The sequence below is a fragment of the Eleutherodactylus coqui genome, chromosome 9 (genome assembly GCF_035609145.1).
Source record: "Eleutherodactylus coqui strain aEleCoq1 chromosome 9, aEleCoq1.hap1, whole genome shotgun sequence".
Classification (NCBI taxonomy): Eukaryota; Metazoa; Chordata; class Amphibia; order Anura; family Eleutherodactylidae; genus Eleutherodactylus; species Eleutherodactylus coqui.
The window spans coordinates 139,169,892-139,190,823 of NC_089845.1; the positions used below are offsets into that span (position 1 = coordinate 139,169,892).

Below are 20,932 nucleotides of genomic sequence, written 5' to 3' on the forward strand. Positions count from 1 at the left end.
CGAGTTCAGGCCACGTGTCCAGCTTCGACACCCAGTAGTTGTAGGTGGCAGAGGCGTCACGGAGGACGGTCGTGCGATCGGCTACGTACTCCCTCACCATCCTTTTACAGTGCTCCCGCCGACTCAGCCTTGACTGGGGAGCAGTGACACAGTCTTGCTGGGGAGCCATAAAGCTGGCAAAGGCCTTGGAGAGTGTTCCCCTGCCTGTGCTGTACATATTGCCTGATCTCCGCGCCTCCCCTGCTTCCTGGCCCTCGGAACTGCGCCTTCTGCCACTAGCGCTGTCGGATGGGAATTTTACCATCAGTTTGTCCGCCAGGGTCCTGTGGTATAGCATCACTCTCGAACCCCTTTCCTCTTCGGGTATGAGAGTGGAAAGGTTCTCCTTATACCGTGGGTCGAGCAGTGTGTACAGCCAGTAATCTGTAGTGGCCAGAATGCGTGTAACGCAAGGGTCACGAGAAAGGCATCCTAACATGAAGTCCGCCATGTGTGCCAGGGTACCTGTACGCAACACATGGCTGTCCTCACTAGGAAGATCACTTTCAGGATCCTCCTCCTACTCCTCCTCCTCAGGCCATACACGCTGAAAGGATGACAGGCAAGCAGCATGGGTACCCTCAGCAGTGGGCCAAGCTGTCTCTTCCCCCTCCTCCTCATGCTCCTCCCCCTCCTCCTCAACGCGCTGAGATATAGACATGAGGGTGCTCTGACTATCCAGCGACATACTGTCTTCCCCCGCCTCCGTTTCCGAGCGCAAAGCGTCTGCCTATATGCTTTGCAGGGAACTTCTCAAGACGCATAGCAGAGGAATGGTGACGCTAATGATTGCAGCATCGCCGCTCACCATCTGGGTAGACTCCTCAAAGTTTCCAAGGACCTGGCAGATGTCTGCCAACCAGGCCCACTCTTCTGTAAAGAATTGTGGAGGCTGACTCCCACTACGCCACCCATGTTGGAGTTGGTATTCCACTATAGCTCTACGCTGCTCATAGAGCCTGGCCAACATGTGGAGCGTAGAGTTCCACCGTGTGGGCACGTCGCACAGCAGTCGGTGCACTGGCAGATTAAACCGATGTTGCAGGGTCCGCAGGGTGGCAGCGTCCGTCTTGGACTTGCGGAAATGTGCGCTGAGCCGGCGCACCTTTCCGAGCAGGTCTGACAAACGTGGGTAGCTTTTCAGAAAGCGCTGAACCACCAAATTAAAGACGTGGGCCAGGCATGGCACGTGCGTGAGGCTGCCGAGCTGCAGAGCCGCCACCAGGTTACGGCTGTTGTCACACACGACCATGCCCGGTTGGAGGCTGAGCGGCGAAAGCCAGCGGTCGGTCTGCTCGGTCAGACCCTGCAGCAGTTTGTGGGCCGTGTGCCTCTTCTCTCCTAAGCTGAGTAGTTTCAGCACGGCCTGCTGACGCTTGCCCACCGCTGTGCTGCCACCCCGCGCGACACCGACTGGTGGCAACGTGCTGCTGACACATCTTGATTGCGAGACAGAGGTTGCGTAGGAGGAGGAGGAGGGTGGTTTAGTGGAGGAAGCATACACCGCCGCAGATACCAGCACCGAGCTGGGGCCCGCAATTCTGGGGGTCGTGCAGGGCTGGGACGGCACATCGGGAAAAGTAGTGGCGACTGGGAACCGAGTAGCGCGGGGCCGCCGCCGCCATCATGTTTTTGAAAGCCTCCGTTTCCACAAGCCTATACAGCAGCATCTCCAGGCTGATCAATTTGGCTATGTGCACGTTTAACGCTTGAGCGTGCGGGTGCGTGGCGGCGTACTTGCGCTTGCGCTCAAACAGTTGCGCTAGCGACGGCTGGACGCTGCGCTGAGAGGCATTGCTGGATGGGTCCGAGGACAGCGGAGGTGAGCGTGTGGGTGCAGGGCGGGAGACAGTTGTGCCTGTGTCCTGAGAGGGGGGTTGGATCTCAGTGGCAGGTTGGGGCACAGGGGGAGAGGCAGTGGTGCAAACCGGAGGCGGTGAACGGCCTTCGTCCCACCTTGTGTGGTGTTTGGCCATTATATGCCTGCGCATGCTGGTGGTGGTGAGGCTGGTGGTGGTGGCTCCCCGGCTGATCTTGGCGCGACAAACCTTGCAGACCACAGTTCGTCGGTCGTCTGCACTCTCAGTGAAAAACTGCCAGACCTTTGAGCACCTCGGCCTCTGCAGGGTGGCATGGCGCGAGGGGGCGCTTTGGGAAACAGTTGGTGGATTATTCGGTCTGGCCCTGCCTCTACCCCTGGCCACCGCACAGCCTCTTCCAACCTGCCCTGCTGCTGCACTTGCCTCCCCCTCTGAAGACCTGTCCTCAGTAGGCTTAGCAAACCAGGTGGGGTCAGTCACCTCATCGTCCAGCTGCTCTTCCCCCGAATCCTCTGTGCGCTCCTCCCTCGGACTTACTGCCCTTACTACTACCTCACTGATAGACAACTGTGTCTCATCGTCATCGTCCTCCTCACCCACTGAAAGCTCTTGAGACAGTTGCCGGAAGTCCCCAGCCTCATCCCCCGGACCCCGGGAACTTTCCAAAGGTTGGGCATCGGTCACGACAAACTCCTCCGGTAGGAGAGGAACCATTGCTGCCCATTCTGGGCAGGGGCCCGAGAACAGTTCCTGGGAGTCTGCCTGCTCCTCAGAATGTGTCATTTTCATGGAGTGAGGAGGCTGGGAGGAAGGAGGAGCAGCAGCCAGAGGATTCAGAGTTGCAGCAGTGGACGGCGCAGAACTCTGGGTGGTCGATAGATTGCTGGATGCACTATCTGCCATCCACAACAGGACCTGCTCACACTAATAAAGGTCTACCGCGTGGACCCATTAATTGTGAGATGAATCTGGGGACCCCTGAAACTTGCCTCTCTCCTAATCCCGCAGCAGTCGGCTGCGATACACCTGGATCAGGAGCTCGGCCTGTGCCCACACCCTGACTTGGGCCTCCGCGTCCTCGCCCACGTCCACATTCTCTAGGCCTACCCCCACCCCTCAGCATGGTGTATTACGAGTAGAGCAGAAACAGAACGCTGTAATTAAATGTGCCGCTTATTGGCCTGTGGTTGGAGGCTAACTTCGCTTACGGAACGCACAGCAGAGCCAGGAAACAATTTTGCGCACGCCTGTAGTGAGACGTAGGTGTGTATGACTGAGCTAGTGGAATTCACAGCGCAGAAGCAGTCAAGTCACCAAAGGGCAGTGGTAGGCCTTAAGTATTTGGCTTCCCTTTTTTTAAATGGTGAGCTGAAACAGCAGCAGATACTGTATGCAGCGTATATTATGTATACTGTTTCCCTCTGGCGCTATCACGGCGGTGATGTAACGGAGACAGCAGAGCCAGGAAACAATTTTGCGCACGCCTGTAGTGAGACGTAGGTGCGTAGGACTGAGCTACTGGAATTCACAGCGCAGAAGCAGTCAAGTCGCCAAAGGGCAGTGGTACGCCTTAAGTATTTTGCTTCAATTTGTTTAAATGGTGAGCTGAAACACCAGACAGATTCTGTATGCAGCGTATATATTGTATACTCTTTCCCTCTGGCGCTATAACGGCGGTGATGTAACGGGCACAGCAGAGCCAGGAAACAATTTTGCGCATACCTGCTATAACGCTTAGCTGCGTATTAATTAGGCCTACCACCCCCAGCAGACATGCAGTACACTGAAGACTGTCACAGGCAGCCCAAAGATAGTATTTTTCCCCAATTTTTTTGAAAAAGCCCACTGCCTATATAGTCAGTATATCTCTTTCACCTTTCCCTCTTTCCCTGCCTCACCAGTACTGCCCCTATACTCTGTACAATGACTGCAGACTGAGGACGCAATGGTCTGCACGGCCGATATACAAAAAAAAAAAAAAATTGTGCAACACTGCTAAAAGCAGCCTCCACACTACTGCACACGGTCAGATGTGGCCCTAAGAAGGACCGTTGGGGTTCTTGAAGCCTAAAATAACTCCTAACGCTCTCCCTATAGCAGCTCCAGCATCAGCAGCACTTTCCCTGATCTCTGTCAGAATGCATCTGTGGCGAGCCGCGGGAGGGGCCGATTTATATACTCGGGTGACACCTGATCTCCCCAGCCACTCACTGCAGGGGGGTGGTATAGGGCTTGAACGTCGCAGGGGGAAGTTGTAATGCCTTCCCTGTCTTTCAATTGGCCAGAAAAGCGCACTAACGTCTCAGAGATGAAAGTGAAAGTAACTCGAACATCGCGTGGTACTCGTCTCTAGTAACGAGCATCTCGAACACGCTAATACTCGAACGAGTATCAAGCTCGGACAAGTACGCTCGCTCATCTCTAGTCCTTAACTAGCTGAATGTTCTCGACCTGAACTAAATTCAGTGCCAGAGATCAATAAGCTCTTGTACAAGCTACAGATACTGAATACAGATAAGTCCACTTTGCAGTGTCCATTGACAGTTTGGTAATTACAGTATCTGGGAAGGAGCATGGGAAGCTAAGCATAGTGTAATCAAAATGGAGTTCTTAACACGCATTTTGGCCCTGGCAAATTCTTCAACTGGTTGGAAACTATTCATGATATTAAGGAATCAGATTGGAAATCTCATTTACATATATATATATATATAAACTTAAACTTATTTTATTCATAAAGCAAAATTAAAGAAAAAAATATCGCACACACAATGCTGGCCAAATCAATAGCATAATTTTAATATCTGTATTGTCATAAAGTGGCCTTTATTTATCAAAACTGTGTGCTGCCCAGAGCAACCAATCACAGCACAGATTTTATTTTACCAGAGCAATTTTAGAAATGAAAGCTAAAGCTAACCTGATTGGTTGCTATGAACATTAAAGACAGTTTTATAATAGACAGTTTTGATAAATGAGGCCCACTCTGTTTTAGCTGTACATTTGTTTTAAAGTGTGTTATTGGTTGGACTTTTATGGGTGCCACAGCTGTCTAGTAATAGTACATACAAACAGTAATAGATTGGCAATGGAATCTTGGCAGTAAAAAGCAACTGAGCGTGCACAAAATTAGATTTTTCGCATTGTGGCTTGTCTGCTAATCTACTGTACAACATTGTTTAAGCTTTTGGAAAAATGGGCAGTAAGTGTAATATTTCACCTTGCAAATGGGGTAAAATTGAAGTGTTGCTTCAAAATACTTCAATGACCCATTCTGAAATAGCTAGATATTTGCAACTCAGTTGGTGGTGTCCCAGCTAAAAAAACAGCTACTGAGTTAGGGTCAGAACTTGTCATCGAACAGGTAGGGGCGCTGTAGAAAAAAATGAATCACCAACCCTAGGAAAGACTGATTACTTTTAAAATTGTGAAAAATGGGAAGGCATGCTCCAAATATCTGAAGCTGCAAATGGAATAAAGTGGTGCCAAGTTAAGCTGTAGGACTGTGAGGAGGAGTCTGTGTGACGCGGGGTACCAAGCTTGTCGATGCAGCAAGAAGCTGCTTTTGACTCCACAAAGACAGCTAAACGAAGACTGGGAAAAAGTGTTCTTCTCTGATGTGTCTAAGATTGAAACGATGGACAATCACTACTAAGGAGGAAGGCAGGATAATTCTTAGAGGACTGGATTGCCCAAAAAGTTAAACTTCTGGACAAACTCATGATCTGGAGTGTTATCTCGGTAAGAGGTCCAAGTCATCTGCACACAGTAAAAAGAATGATGGATCAACTCCAGTATCGGAACGTGATTGAGAATCGCCTGTGCAATCAGCTTAATGAGTGTTTTCTGGACGGGAACCGCATTTTTATGCAGTATGGAGCTCGTTGGCAAAAAAGTCTGATGAATATGTTTAACAAATCTGGACTCGAGGTCCTTCTATGGCCAGGCAATAGCCCGACATGAACCCAAAAGAGAACGTCTGTAGCAGCCTTAAAACCAAATGAATGCAGAAGGGCTTATAACCAACAAAGTTACATTTCTTTGAGAGACTACTGAAGGTCTGGTCCGAAATGAAAGGACTTGATCATAAAATCAATTACAGGAGTGCCGAACAGGGTGAAAGTAATATTAAAAGCCAAAGGGCATGCAAAGTATTAAAATATCTTATTTTAAGTTGGCTATGTAGAGTATTCTGCTAATTAAACTGTCTTTTTTAGCACACTCCTGCCAAAATTTTAAGAAATATATTGCGAAGTGCATCCATCAGTTCAGTTAATGTACAGTACATTGACAAAAGTAATGGGACACACATAGGAGGTAATGAAATTTGAATTTGTTCACATTTTTCAACAGTGTTGGGCCGCCATTAGCCTCAATGACTGAAGAAACCCTCCTGGGCATGCTTTCCATCAAAGTCAGATAGATGTGTAGAGGGATATACCTCCATTCTTCAAGAAGAGTTTCAGAGAGTGATGCAGGGGATGTTGGCCTGTTTGGTATGCATGGATATGGTGTTTTAGTTTGTCCCGAAGATGCTTGATGGGATTGAGATCTGAAATCTAGGCTGGACAATGAAGTTTGCAGATGGTCTGCATCTCAAACCAAGTCTCAAGATTGCATGCTGCATGACATGGTGCTTGGTAATATTGGTAGGGACACAGAGCTGTAGCAAAGAATTGCCACATGGTAGATAGTGCAACATTGTCCAGAATGTCTCTATACCATTGGCATTGAGGGTGGACTTCACTATAACGAATGGCCCTATTCCTTCCCAGCAGAAACACCCCATACACCATATTAGAAAGTGCTCTTCAGGCAATTGCTACACCCAGGTGCAGTCATGTGATATGAAGATGGTGTACTGTGATTCAGCTATCCAACAACACTTGCTTACACTAATTAACAGTCAAAGAACGATGCTCCAAGCACCATGATAAGCTCTTCTGTGCGTTCACTGCTGCGATGTTGGGCTTGTGTGCAGAGTCCATGGTAACCCTTTGCATGCTGTTCCCTACAAATGGTTCTGATTCTAATGGATGTTCCATTAGCCTGTGAGACCTCTTAAAGTAGTGTTTTGGCAGACAATGAGCGTGATGCCTTCACAGCTTGTACAAGGCATTGTTGTCCACATTCTGTCAGCTTACAAGGTTTTCCTGAATGTGGTTACACTGCATACACACCTTATGTTCTCCATTTACGAATAACATTGCCAACGGTAGACTTTGGAAGGTCCAAGAATCATGTAATTGCCCATACTGATTGGTTGCTCAGGTGACATCCCACCACCATACCCCGTTGGAAGCCTGTCAACTCTACACTTCATGATATTCTGGTGGATTCTGTACTGGGACATGCCTGTGTAATACTCTCCTTTATACCCAATGCTCACACATCAGATTTGCATATCCCCTTCGCCTGACAACACAAGACTGGTGGGTGTCCCAAAATTTTTGTCAGCATAGTACATACGGTATAAAAACAAAATCATATAAGGGTTTACCTTACTAATATCTCATAGATCTAATGGCATGTTTCTGGTATGTTTAACAGCAAGAATATTACTGCAGACTGACTACACTATTCTTGCCATTAAATGCTTCTAAACTCCAAGGAAAAGGGGAACCACATATGAATGAAGGCTGGTCATATTAAGGATACATTGTGTGTGGTTGTGAATATTTTTCTTTACAGAAAAAAAAATATCCTTCTTGTCCACCACAAGGCAAAAAGTAGTAACAGTATAGTCTTTCGACCCATTTTTCATGTCTATACTTCAAGAACACTATAGTGTCTCTGTCCTATTCCCCATGGAATTAAAGTCCCATTAGTCTTACACCTACCTATAGTAAATTTCCATTAGTCTTACATCCAATGTTCAGTTATTCCCGATTGTCCAACATCTGTGCAAAAAAGTCCCAATATAACTGGTTAAACTTGTTGATCTATAAATGTATGTCATATGCTATTGTCTGATGGCCTGAAATGTCTCTAAAGCATGCCCTTATTGAAGATGTTGACTAGAGAATGGGTCTTGGTATTTCCAATTTAAGTATGAAAGATGGGTTTTCATACATGCATACAATTATAGGAAGGCTTACGTTTTTCCTTTTCTGTCTCCACACCTTCACTGTCTGTGTCACTTGGAAGAATCCATGGTTGACGAGAACCTTGAAGTTGTTCATAAGATTCCTCCTGTCAAAGAAAGAAAAAATCTGAGAAGTGCTAACAGGGCTATGCTACTTTTTAGGTGTAGATAGTAATGTCAATCTTCAAATGAATCTAAGACAAGTAAAACAGAAGGTGAACATGTATTGGATATGTAATATTATACTCCAAAATTCTATAACAAATCAATCTTGGCAACTAACATTCAAATTTTGGCCATTATCAAAACCAGGCATCTATCAGGATTGCCAAGTTGGCTTCTTGGGAGCCTTACTGTGTTACTTAGCAATGTTACGGGCTACAGTAGAGTGGTTTTGAAAATCAGCTATCTAGTTTATTGGCAAACATAATCATATTCCCTGGTCTTACTAGGATCCAGGATCTCTCCCTTAGAGCTTATTTCCACAGGCGTATGCGTAAAACGGCATAGGTTTGCTGCGCCGTTTTATGCATACACAGCCAATGGGCTGAGTATGCACTGCACATGTCCGGGAATCTGAGTGCAGGGATGCGTATAGAACTGCTGCACTCTCACTCTCGCAATGCCTCCATAGGGGCAGCATTTAGCTATGGAGCCCATAGAAGGACCCTGTTTCACACGGCAACAGAGTCTCGCAATTTTGTTGTGTTGCTACAAATTGCATGTATGTGAAGCCCATGCTTTCCCATGGGTTAATTCACACATGCAATGTTTTGTAGTATGCGACAACCCGACACAAAAACCTTGTGGGTTCCGTGATGTGCCCGCGGCTCGTGAGGTTTTGTAGCCCATGTTTTCCTATGGAGCCTTCCTCTCTGTTTTATTGCATCGCACGAAATCCTACTGTCAAAGCCCTACTCTAAACCCTGGCTACAGGAAAAAATTTTTGAAAAGTATGCATCACTTTAGAAGCGCTGTCACCCCAGCGGCATCTTCTCCCCGGGTCCCCGACACTATTCTCCTTCTGGTTGGGGAATGAAAAATCCCCGCCTCCTGGAAGCGCTGTCTCCGATTGGCTGATGCTTAGCCAATCACAGGAGGTGGGGATTTTTCGATCCGCAGCCAGAAGACATGAAACTCCTCACATGTGGTGCTACAATGTTGCATGACTTTATAGCACCACATGCAACTTTATAGTGCTACAAACTCATGGTATTGCCACAAGAAGACGCAGCAATATCACACATACCAGCGATGCAATATTGCTGTGATGCCGTGTCACCAATGTGAAGGAGGCCTTAGGCTAATTTCAAAATCCTAGATTTTTAAAATTTTACAGTACATGACATTTTTGTTTTATGGAAATTAAAAAAAAGAAAACAAACAAGGGAAAGAGCGCAGCGCATTGAGGCTGCTAGAAAGAGTTCCCCAGGTACATATCACAGGAGACTTCCTTGTGGCAATCAACCAACGGTTGTACTTTGGAGGTGTGATAGGACAGGAGCCAGGTAACATCTCACAGATGACAATTTGCATGTTCTAGGGCCTTGGAACATTTGTTTGTGTGTGTTCTACCTAATCTTTAAATGCGATCTTGGCACATGCTTTAAAAAAGAATTACATTTATTTTATCTCAGCTGGAAGGCGCGGAGGAGTTGATCCAGGAATTCCACATTTCCAACCCCAAGCTAACATGATATCTGCATTTTTATGCAAATTAAATTATAAATATAAAATGTTTCTACTTCCTGTAGCTGAATGCAATCTGTTGTTTGATGGTCATAAAGATAATTTGTATTCCAAGCATGGAATAAGTAACACAGTATGACAACCTATATATGGTTCACAGACTGTGGCTTCTCCATGAATTCTGGTTCATCGACAGGTCAGTAACTAAGGAGACAAAGGAAACTTTTAGTTATCTACCCCAAGATAATGTTTTATTTTCTTTCAAAGAAGAGCCCCATTTTTTATTTTGGTGAAATCCATAACGACATCAGTGACCTTTGTTGAAAAGAAGAACCTCATTCTGTGGCTCCTCCCCTTCAGGCTGAGTGTTCTGCACTTTTCTTCAGGCCCTAGGTCACATGAGCAGCACTCTGACAACACTTTGTGTCCTGCAATTAATGAGGCAAAATTATGAGGATTGCTGAAATTAAAAACTGTTTTTCTTATCTATAGCAACCAATCACAGTGCAGCTTTCATTTCAACTGCAGGAGAAAATGAAAGCTGCGCTGTAACTAGTTGCTATGAGCATGAAAGACAGTTTTATTTCAGCAACTGTCATACATCTGACCCATTAACTGCAGGACACAGAGTGTTGTCAGAGTGTTGTTTATGTCACCTGAAGGCTGGAAGAAAAGTGCAGATTACAAGGTCTACAATGGAGAAGATAGGGAACTGGATTATTCACCTTACAGGTTAGAGATATTGTAATGGATGTCTCCAAGGCATAAAAAAATTGAGTGCTTCTGTAACACCTTTCCTTCAATTTCCCATTTTTGCTTTTTCCTCCCCCCTTTTTAAAAGTTGTAACTCCTTTATTTCTCCATCGACGTCGCTGTATGAGGACTTGTTTTTGTGGGACAAGTTGTATTTTTCAATGCTACTATTTAATGTACCATATAATGTACTGAAAAACTCTAAAAAAAATTCTAAGTGGAGAGAAATGGAAAAAAAATGAATTTCCGCCATCTTTCGGTGCGTCTTGTTTCTACGGCCCACAAACTTCAACATAAATGACATGATAACTTTTTTCTATGGGTCAGTATGATTACTACGATACACGTTTATTTTGCTGTACTGCTCATATTTTTTTTCAAAGACATTTGATTTTCTAAAATTATTTTCTGCCGCCATCTTCTGCGTGCAATAGCTTTTTAAATTTTCCATTAATATGGTTGTACAAGGGCTAATGTTCCGCGGGACATCCTGTGGTTTGCTTTGGTACTATATCGGAATGCATACGACTTTTTGATCGCTTTTTATTACTTTTTTTTTTTTTGGAGATAGGGTGACCAAAAAAGCACATTTCTGGAGCTCTTTACTTTTTTTCTTTGACAGCATTCATCATGCGGGGTAAATAATGCATTACTTATATGGATCAAACTTTTACGGATACAACGATAACAAATATGTTTTTTTATTTTATTATTTAGATTCTTTTATTTGAAATGGTAAAAAGTTTAAATTTTTTTAATGTATTCCTTTTTTTTGGATAGTTAGTAAAACTATTTACTAACCCAGAGGGGACAACAACGTGCGATGCTTTGATCACTCCTGCAGTCTGATGTACTGCTATTGGGCAGGCATTCTATCAAGCGACCCCACGGGCATGGCTTGATAGGCCTTCTGCCATGACAGCCCTGGGGGCTTTCAGAAGGCGCCGCTTGCCATGACACCTGCATCGCTCCCTGTGATCTCATCGCGGGGGGCTGTACGGGACCCCTGAAAATCATTCAGGGAATTTAAATGCCGCTGCCCAACAGCTCCTCGGAGCTGTTGCCGCAGGGTGTCGGCTGTAAGAAATAAACAGCAGCCACAATGAATACTAGAGATATGGTGGGACCTGGAGCCCAATGGAGCTTAAAACTTAAAAAGATTTTAAGAGCTAGACAGGGGCCCTGTCAAATTTTGCAGTGGGCAAGAGTTTCAAATTAGACATGCTTAGAAATTATTCTCCATTGCAATACTAAACTTTATTGACTTCTCATTTCAATCAATACAAAACTACAGCGACTATAATTTTTATTAATTAATTTCCATTTAGCCCTATTGTAGTTATGAATGTACCAACTTTTAATAAAGCTTGTATCTTCTGACAGTCACTAAACAATTGCCTACCTCATCTATGCTACATTGACACCATCTTTCAGGGCAATATAGTGTTTCTCCAATAGTAAGACCTACCCCAATAATAGGACCTACCACAATGTTCGGGGGAGGCTTGAAATATAAGCCACCCCTTGAAAATAAGGCCTAGCTAGGCTACATGTTATTAAAAACAAAATAATACTCTCCTACCGCCGGTGTTCCGATCCTCGTGCTGGTCTCCATCGCTGCTACAGGCTGCCGCGTCCTACCGCGTTCTCCTTCAAGCCGATAGAGCAGTTCTTCCTGAAAGCGGGGCTTGAATACCCTGCCTCCTGGAAGCTAATGCTCTGATTGGTTAATCCAGCACTGCGTCAGCCAATGAAAGCCAGTGCAGGATTAACTAATCACAGCCATTCAATGATGTCATTGAATGGCTGTGATTGGTTAATCCAGCGCTGGCTCTCATTGGCTGATACCTCCCTCGATTAACCAATCAGAGCATTAGCTTCCTTGAGGCGGGGTATTCAAGCCCCGCCTCCAGGAAAAACTGCTCTGTCGCCTAGAATGAAGAAGCGGCAGCCTGCAGCAGCGACGGAGACCAGCGCGAGGACTGAAACGTTGGCAGTAGGTGAGTATTATTAGACACCGCCTAAAATAAGACACTGCAAAAAATTATATAAGACAATGTCTTATTTTCAGGGAAACACGGTAGTTTATTAAACATGCAATATTTTATTAATGTCTTTGCAATGTAGATTAAACACTTATTGTTACCCTTCTATATACTCTTTTAGGCCTTAGTCAGACGGGCGTTTTTAGCCGCGATTTGCGCATGCGCATGCGTCCGGCGATTTTATAAAACCATTGCTTTGCAATGGTATCGGACACATGAGCGCTTTTTATGCGCTCGTCCGATAAATTATAGAACAAAAAATCGCAGATCGCACCTATCTGCGATCTGCGATTCTTGTTCTCTTCTCTATATGTGCTCAATGGGGCCGGCGGCAGCAGCGCCGACCCCATTGAGAACATATAGAAGACAAATCATTCTTCTCTGCCACAGCTGTAACAGCTGTGGCAGAGAAGAACGATGTTTGCCCATTGAATTCAATGGAGCAGCAATACAGCCGCTCCATTGAAAGCAATGGGCTGCCGGCGTGCGCGGGGTGAATTGTCGGGAAGGGGTTAAATATATAAGCCCTTCCCTGCAATTGATCCTAAAATGTGTTGAAATAAAAAAAAATTGTATACTCACCTTTCCGCTGCAGCCGGAGTCCAGCCGCGGCCGCTGTCAGTTCTCCTGAACTGCTTCTCGGCACTATTCAGCCGGTGGGGCTTTAAAATCCCCGCCTGCTGAATGATCTGCCTCTGATTGGTCACAGCCCTGACCAATCAGAGGCTGAAAACACTCACACACCCATTCATGAATTCATGAATGGGTGAGTGACTGCTGCCTCTCAGCGCTGAGCCAATCAGGGGCAGGTCTGACTCACATCCATTCATGAATTCATGAATGGGTGTGAGTGAGGCATGCCTCTGATTGGCTCAGCGCTGAGCCAATCAGGGGGCAGGTCTGACTCACACCCCCTTCACACCCACTGCAGGACGGCCGCGCGGAGCTCCGGCTCCCGGCAGAAGGTGAGTATACAATTTTTTTTTATTTTAACACATTTTAGGATGGATTGCAGGGAAGGGCTTATATATTTAAGCCCTTACCGACAATTCATCCCGGGCTCGCCCGCAGCGCATTGCTTTAAATGGAGACGGCTCTATTGCCATCTCCATTGAATGCAATGCGCTGGACAGCTCCGGCCCGTTTCTAATGAAACGCGGCTAGGAGCAGATTTTCGGGCGATTTGCGGGCGACTTGCGCGCACCGGTCACGCGATTTGCGGATGCGCATCCGTCATGCGATCCGCAAATCGCGCAAAAAAACGCCCGTCTGACTAAGGCCTTAGAGTTCTATTGCATGAACATTAGTGGACGCCACGGTGCTTGCAGTTTGCAGATAATTGTCGGGCTGAGCTTGCAAGTCCAGGTTCAGCCCTGCGATTAGCTATAAATTATTAGTTGCGCTCATGAAATAGCACCCTCACTGTATATAATAAAACATTCTGTAATCGTTACCTGATTTTTTCAGCATCATTATTCTATGTAACCTCCAGCTGTAGTATTTAACTAATACAATTAGCCAAAGTTACAGCAAGATTTTTTTGGCAAGATGTTAAAGGGTTGTATGCTTTAGCTGCAATTTGAAACAGCTACCAGATTTACCAGATGTCACAGCTCGCTGGCCGTGTTGGATCAGCATTGGGGTGACGTCACAGTCAGAGGCGGTCCATGTGATCCACACACCAGCATATGCTCAATGTCATTTCAGCATTGGACACTGACATGATCACTCCAATGGATTGGTTGCCTGGCAAGCATGTTTCCTAGCCAGCCAATCAGCACCATTTCATTCTAGTCAGCGACTCCATCCTGTTCCATTGTCAGATAAGCATATTTGGTTTCAGTGAATGTGGGATGCAGTTACAGTACATCTTTCTCCTGACATGTTGCTATTTTTGCACTGGTGTACCATCTTGTTCATAGTGTGCCTGAGTAACATCTGCAAATAAGGAAGTTCATCTTCTTTATTTGCATAAATTACCTAGAGGAGCATGCATGGCCTTATAAATCTCCTCACCCGCCTCTTAGGTGTCTTCACACCCCTTCTGGGTGCTGTCTTTGGGGAGAGACGATCCCCTGCCTGACCCACTCACCCCCTAGGTGTCTCTGCACCCTTTTTGGGTGCTCTCCTTAAGGAGAGACGACACCCCTCTTGAGTAGCATCTAACACTTCATGTATTGTTATACATTATTACTTCCATTATCCCTGTTTCTTACTATGGGGAGTCTGGTTCCTGACATGGGATCGCCCTCATCAGGATGAGTGCTCCACTTTTGGGTAGGGTCTTCTCGCATTAGTATGTTAGGGTCAGGTTTCCCCATCTTCCCCTTTTTTGGTTTTATTATAGAAATATTGGCATTAGAATACTATATGTATCTGTCCTTTTAAGACAATAAATTGCATCTGACCCAGAGAAGGTAATTTCCGTCCAACTTGGACGTAACATCAGATTTGTCATATGCAATAAGTCATCCGGTATATATGCTACAAACATTTCACTCAAAGGATTGTCCAGGTGGAAATGTTTTAGCAATACAATCATTTTCAATATGAGGCGTGCAGTTATTCAACTGTGTTGAAATGTCAGTGCGGTCAACATTCCCTATGTATGGACAAATGAAAAAACCCCTGTAGCCTGAAGCTGTGTGTGTCAGTGCAAAATGAATCATATCAGTGTTGACATCTCCTAGTTGGAGAGCAGCCCCAAAGTTTAAAGGGTCATTGTGCTTTAATCTTCTGTCTAATTTCCATGTCTTTTTTTTACTGTATCTGCTCTATGACATAGAATACTTAGAACAGAAGAACAGCCATTGTTTAGCATTAACATTGTTTTTTGCAGAGCCTTATTTTATGCGCTGGGGTTGCTAGTCAAGATTAATCCATGTTTTTCCTGGGGGTTATTCAAGCTTGCAGCGTGTAATACAAAAACAGGAAAGGAATGAGGGGATTCTATTTCCTCCAAACCAATGGTTAGAATGCTTTACTAGAATTCCCAAAATTTCTAAATGTGAGAACCATCCACACATTTCTAGATTTTTTTTTTCTAGATAGCATTTTACTTCTCATAGAATTGCCAAAATGTCCCTGAACTCAAATTCCAAATGTTGGCACTGCAATTATACAATAGTAGATATGAAGCATATTTGGTAGAAATGTAAAGCAATGTCTAACCTTTGGAAATCTGTTATCCCAAATATGTGGTGTGACAAGATGGGGTTCACTCGCCTCTGGATCGCCATCCACACGATTAGGAAGTGGTGCACCTCACATAAAAATATGCTCCAGCAGTCTGAAATTTCTTTAAATCTGGCTCCTGCCAGCCATTATTCACAGCACATCACAAATCATAAACAGTCCATATAGCTTTAGGGTTCACAACCCACAGGGTCCTGTCACTAACCCCTGGGGGCATCTGGAGGGCGTCTTCCTCCATCAGACAGGGTGACAGACCCAATTGGTCCGCATCGGACCTCAGGGTACAAGTCCCTGATGCTGCTCCCTTCACTGCTTCACTGACTCTCTAAGCCACTGCCTCTCTGGCTCTCTTAGCCAACGTCTTTCTGTTTCTGGCAGGAACTGGCTCTTTTGTAGACACTTCCTGCTACACCCATGTACACCCATGAGGTGTTAACCTTTACTTTTCCTTTCTCTAGGTAGCAGACTGCCTATCTAGCATCCTCTGCAGGCCAGTCTGACACTGCCCTACTACAGTGGTTATAAGAGGCTCTCAATCCCCCTACATTGCTTGTTACCAATTGATTTGGATACCTTTCTGCATGAGCATAAAACCATTATCATTCATGTGATTCCAGCTTCTAGATTAAAATTGCTCAGTATTGGAGAGATCCTAGACCCTCTTTATTAATAGAAATCATTAACAGTATGAATGCTAGTTGCTTATCTGAATAGGTTACTTAATGGGGTATTCCCATCTCGGCTTTTCATCGCTGAGATCGGAACCCGCTGCTATAGTTACCCGCCAGCCGGTAAGTACAAAAACAGTTGGGCACTTCAGCCCAGCACTATTTCTGTAGCTCTTATTGAAGTGAATGAGATCTACGGAATCGGCGTAGCATAGAGTGCTACAATGTCGGGAAGTTAAGGAAACAGCATAGCGTTCTGTGATATGCTGTTTCAATAGCTCTCATTCACTTCAATAATAGCTATGCAAACACCACTGTGCTGTTTTCAACAGGTGGTCAGAAACAAAGGGCTGCATTTTCTCATCTGAACCATGAAAAGCCAAGATGGGAATATCTCTTTAACAAACTTTCTCAATTTGTTATAGTTTGGAATATTGGCTATATTTTCCTTACCAAAATTCTTGGCCAGTGAGGTTAGTTATTACTCTCCAGATAGCGTGTACTCCCTATACAAGCTTTTTCCTACCTTCTCTGTAACGACAGTCGAATAATTTAAGGGTCACACTTTGTTTTAGAATTTCTAAATGTTAGTCTTATTATTTTTTATTTGGGTATCAGGGTACAGCATTTGTTAGATAACAATTTTTGTTTTGTATATATATTTTCGTACAATATAAGGGTGCATTCACACGAGTGTGTTTTTGTGCGTACATACGTGCGCACCTAGGTATGAGCGAAAACACGCGTAAACACTAGAGATGAGCGAGCACCGAAATGCTCGGGTGCTCATTGCTTGAGTCGAACTTTTCGCAATGCTCGAGAGCTCGATTCGAGTAATGAACCCCGTTGAAGTCAACGGGCGACTCGAGCATTTTTGTAGCTGATGACTTGTAAAACACCAGAAAACATCAGAAAGTCATGGAAACACCACAGAAACGGATAGGGAAGGGCAGGGGCAGCATGCATGGCTGTATCTGAGGCTTCCAGGTGCCACTATGAAGCCAAAATAGGGGCAAGAGTCTGGCGTCACCCCCCTAACAATTTACTTCGGACAAACCCTCATTAGCAAGGCACATACGCTGGCACATCTTAGCTAAGCACCACACTACCTGCAACCAAGCACAATCACTGCCTGCGGGTGACACCGCTGCCTCTTCTTCTGGGTTTCATGCTGGCATTGCTGTCCAACCCCTCGCACAACCCTTCGTCCACAGCGCACCCCAAATTTTCCCTGCGCAGTGTTTAGCTGCCCTCATGCCACACGCTCACTTGATAGCCACACCACCCTCATGTCTATTTATAGGTGCGTAATGGATGAAGAGCAACCGGAGACACACACTGCAGAGGGTTGGCAGAGTCAGGCAGCGACCCTCTTTGAAAGTGTGGGCGATAGCCCACAATGCTGTTGAGAAATGATGATAAATTGACGTACAATCATCATTCCAATCCCGTGCCACTTCGGTCGCAAAATAGTCAGGAGCCGCAAACGTGGGCATAAAGGGAACTCAGGTGCCAGCACTTCCACACATCTCCACAATGCAGCAATATTCTGCGTGGGAAGCACGTGAGCGGGCCCAGGATCAGGCTCGGTCCCAGCCTCCATCTTGTGTGACCCAAGGTGCCGCAAGTTACATAGCAATGGGAAATCCATGTTTCCCCACACAATTCATTCTGTGTAGGTGTCAGATAGCTCAACACCGCAATGGGAAGTCTTTGATTTCCTTGGGCTCGCCTATGCTGTCGGTGCACAAAGATGGTATTACACAGGAAGAAATCAGAGTGCCCAAACATGGCAGAGTTTCACCCCGCCAAGGACCTCGGCCCACATTTCGGCCCTAGTCAGTCAGTGTATTTGTGCCAGATAGGTAAAACACCGCAATAAGAAGTCTTTGTGCACCTACAGCATAGGCAGACCCCTGTAACATTTCTGTAGCAAGAGTATAGGCGGACCCCACTGACATTTCTGTAGCAAAAGTATAGGCAGACCCCAGTAACATTTCTGTAGCAAAAGTATAGACAGACCCCTGTAACATTTCTGTAGCAATAGTATAGGCGAACCCCAGTAACATTGGTGTACCAAGAGTATAGGCGAACACCTGTAAAAAGTTGTTTACCAAGGGTATAGGCGAAGCGTGGAAAGATTAGTTTGCTAACAGTATTGGCAATCGCCTTAAAAATTGGTGTACCAAGAGTACAAGTGTACCCCTGAAAAATTGGCCAACCGCGAGGGCAGGTGAAACCCACAAACATTTTTTGAAGATACAGCTCATTATTGGTTAATTTTTAACGGAGCCTGGAGGCATCCCTCCGCAAAAATTGGTTTAAGTTGAACTTTTAAAACTTTAAAGACTGATAAAACTTTTAAAAGTTTTAAACAGAGCATTTTGGGCCACATAGAAATTGGCAGTTCAGCGTGATGACATGCTGTTTTAGGAGGAGGAAGAGTAATAATATCCGAGAGGGATACACAAAGCTAATTCTCCCCTTTTTTGGAGTGATAGAGGATGCATTTTTCTCCTGTTGCAGCAAAAAGATTCTTTAGGATCCGCTGCTTTCCACCGGTGGAGAAGAGAAGTCTGGGGAAAACCAGCCTTTGTTCATTTTTATGAGGGTATGAATGTCGGCGCTGGCAGTTGACAGGTGGGAACGCTTATCTGTGATGACTTCCCCAGCTGCACTAAACACCCTCTCTGACAAGACGCTAGCGGCAGGGCAGGCCAGCACCTCCAGGGCGTACAGCGCAAGTTCGTGCCACGTGTCCAACTTTGACACTCAATGGTTGTATGGAGCAGAGGCATCACGGAGGACAGTGGTATGATCAGCTACGTACTCCCTCATCATCTTTTTACAGTGGTCCCTCCAACTCAGCATTGACTGGGGAGTGGTGACACAGCCTTGCTGGGGAGCCATAAAGCTGGCAAAGGCCTTGAAGAGTGTTTCCCTGCCTGCGATGGACATGCTGCCTGATCCCCGTGCCTCCCCTGCTAGTTGGCCCTCTGAACTGCATCTTCTGCCACTAGCGTTCTCAGATGGGAACTTTAGCATAACTTTTTCCACCAGGGCCCTGTGGTATTGCATCACTCTCGTACCGCTTTCCTCTTCGGGAATGAGTGAAAAGGTTCTCCTTATACCGTGGGTCGAGAAGGGTGTATATACAGTAATCTGTGTTGGCCTGAATGCGTCTAACGCGAGGGTCACGGGAAAGGCAGTCTAATATGAAGTCAGCCATGTGTGCCAGGGTGCCAGTACGCAACACATCGCTGTCCTCACTAGGAAGACTTTCAGGATCCTCTTCCTCCTCCTCCTCTTCAGCCCATACATGCCGAACAGATGAGAGACAAGCAGCATGGGTACCCTCTGCAGTGTGGCCAGCTGTCTCTTCCCCTCCTCCTCCCCCTCCACCTCGTCCTCCTCCAAAACGCACTGAGATATAGACATGAGGGTGGTCTGGCTATCAAGCGACATACTGTAATCCCCCATCTCCTGTTCCAACTGCAAAGCATCGGCCTTTATGCTTAGCAGCGAACTTCTCAGCAGGCAAAGCAGCGGGATGGTAACGCTAATGATTGCCGCATTGCCGCTCACCATCTGGGTAGACTCCTCAAAGTTTCCGAGGACCTGGCCGATATCTGCCATCCATGCCCACTACTCAGTAAAGAATTGCAGAGGCTGACTACCACTCTGCCGCCCATGTTGCAGCTGGTATTCCACTATTGCTCTACACTGCTCGTACAGCCTGGCCAACATGTGCAGCATAGAATTCCAGCGTGTGGGTACGTCGCACAGCAGTCGGTAATCTGGCAACTGAAACCGACGTTGCAGGGTCCTCAGGGTGGCAGTGTCTGTGGTGGACTTGCGGAAATGTGCACAGACACGGCACACCTTGCCGAGCAGGTAAGACAAGTAGGAGTAGTTTTTTAGAAACTGCTGAACCACCAGATTAAAGATGTGGGCCAGGCATGGCACGTGTGTGAGGTTGTCGAGCTGCAGAGCCGCCACCAGGTTGCGGCCGTTGTCACACACGACCATGCCCGGTTGGAGGCTCAGCGGCGAAAGCCAGAGGTTGGTCTGCTCTGTGAGACCCTGCAATCAGACCCTCTATTCTGGGTGTGGGTAGGACGTGAGCGGTCCCAGGCTCTGACTTGATCCCAGCCTCCACCAAATTCACCCAATGCGCTGTCAGGGAGATATAGTGGCCCTGCCTGCCAGTACTTGTCCACGTGTCTGCGGTTAAGTGGACCTTCCCAGCTACCGCATTGGCGAGGGCACGATTTATGTTGCGGGAGACGTGCTGCTGTTGGGCGGGGACGGCACACCAGCAAAAGTATTGGCGACTGGGGACCGAGTAGCGCGGGACCGCCGCCGCCATCATGTTTTTGAAAGCCTGAGTTTCCACAAGCGTCTACAGCAGCATCTCCATGCTGATTAATTTGGCAGTGTGCACGTTTAAAGCTTGTGCATGTGGGTGGGTGGCAGCGTATTTGCGCTTTCGTTCCTACGCTTGTGTTAGCGACAGCTAAACGCTGCGCTGAGAGACATTGCTTGATGGAGTGGAGAACCATGGGGGCGAGGGTGTGGGTGCAGGCCGGGAGGCGCTCCTTGTGGGATGCTTGGCCATCATATGCCTGCGCATGCTGG

The 20,932-nt window shown here is 46.3% G+C and overlaps 1 protein-coding gene across 3 annotated transcripts in view; it reads right to left on the reverse strand.

Annotated features, from left to right (window-relative positions):
- The window catches only part of C9H8orf34 (chromosome 9 C8orf34 homolog), a 311,372-nt gene that overhangs the window by 28,261 nt on the left and 262,179 nt on the right, over positions 1–20,932 (reverse strand). Inside the window, exons 13-14 of one of the 3 annotated variants that reach the window (XM_066578558.1) lie at positions 7,958–8,051; positions 7,700–7,759 (exon numbers count right to left, since the gene is read on the reverse strand). In XM_066578558.1, coding sequence (XP_066434655.1) covers positions 7,722–7,759; positions 7,958–8,051 — 132 coding nt within the window. In that variant the 3' untranslated portion in view covers positions 7,700–7,721. Of the gene's footprint in view, positions 1–7,699; positions 7,760–7,957; positions 8,052–16,757; positions 16,826–20,932 lie in introns of those variants that run through there. The other 2 variants (XM_066578559.1, XM_066578560.1) reach the window with 2 other exon arrangements.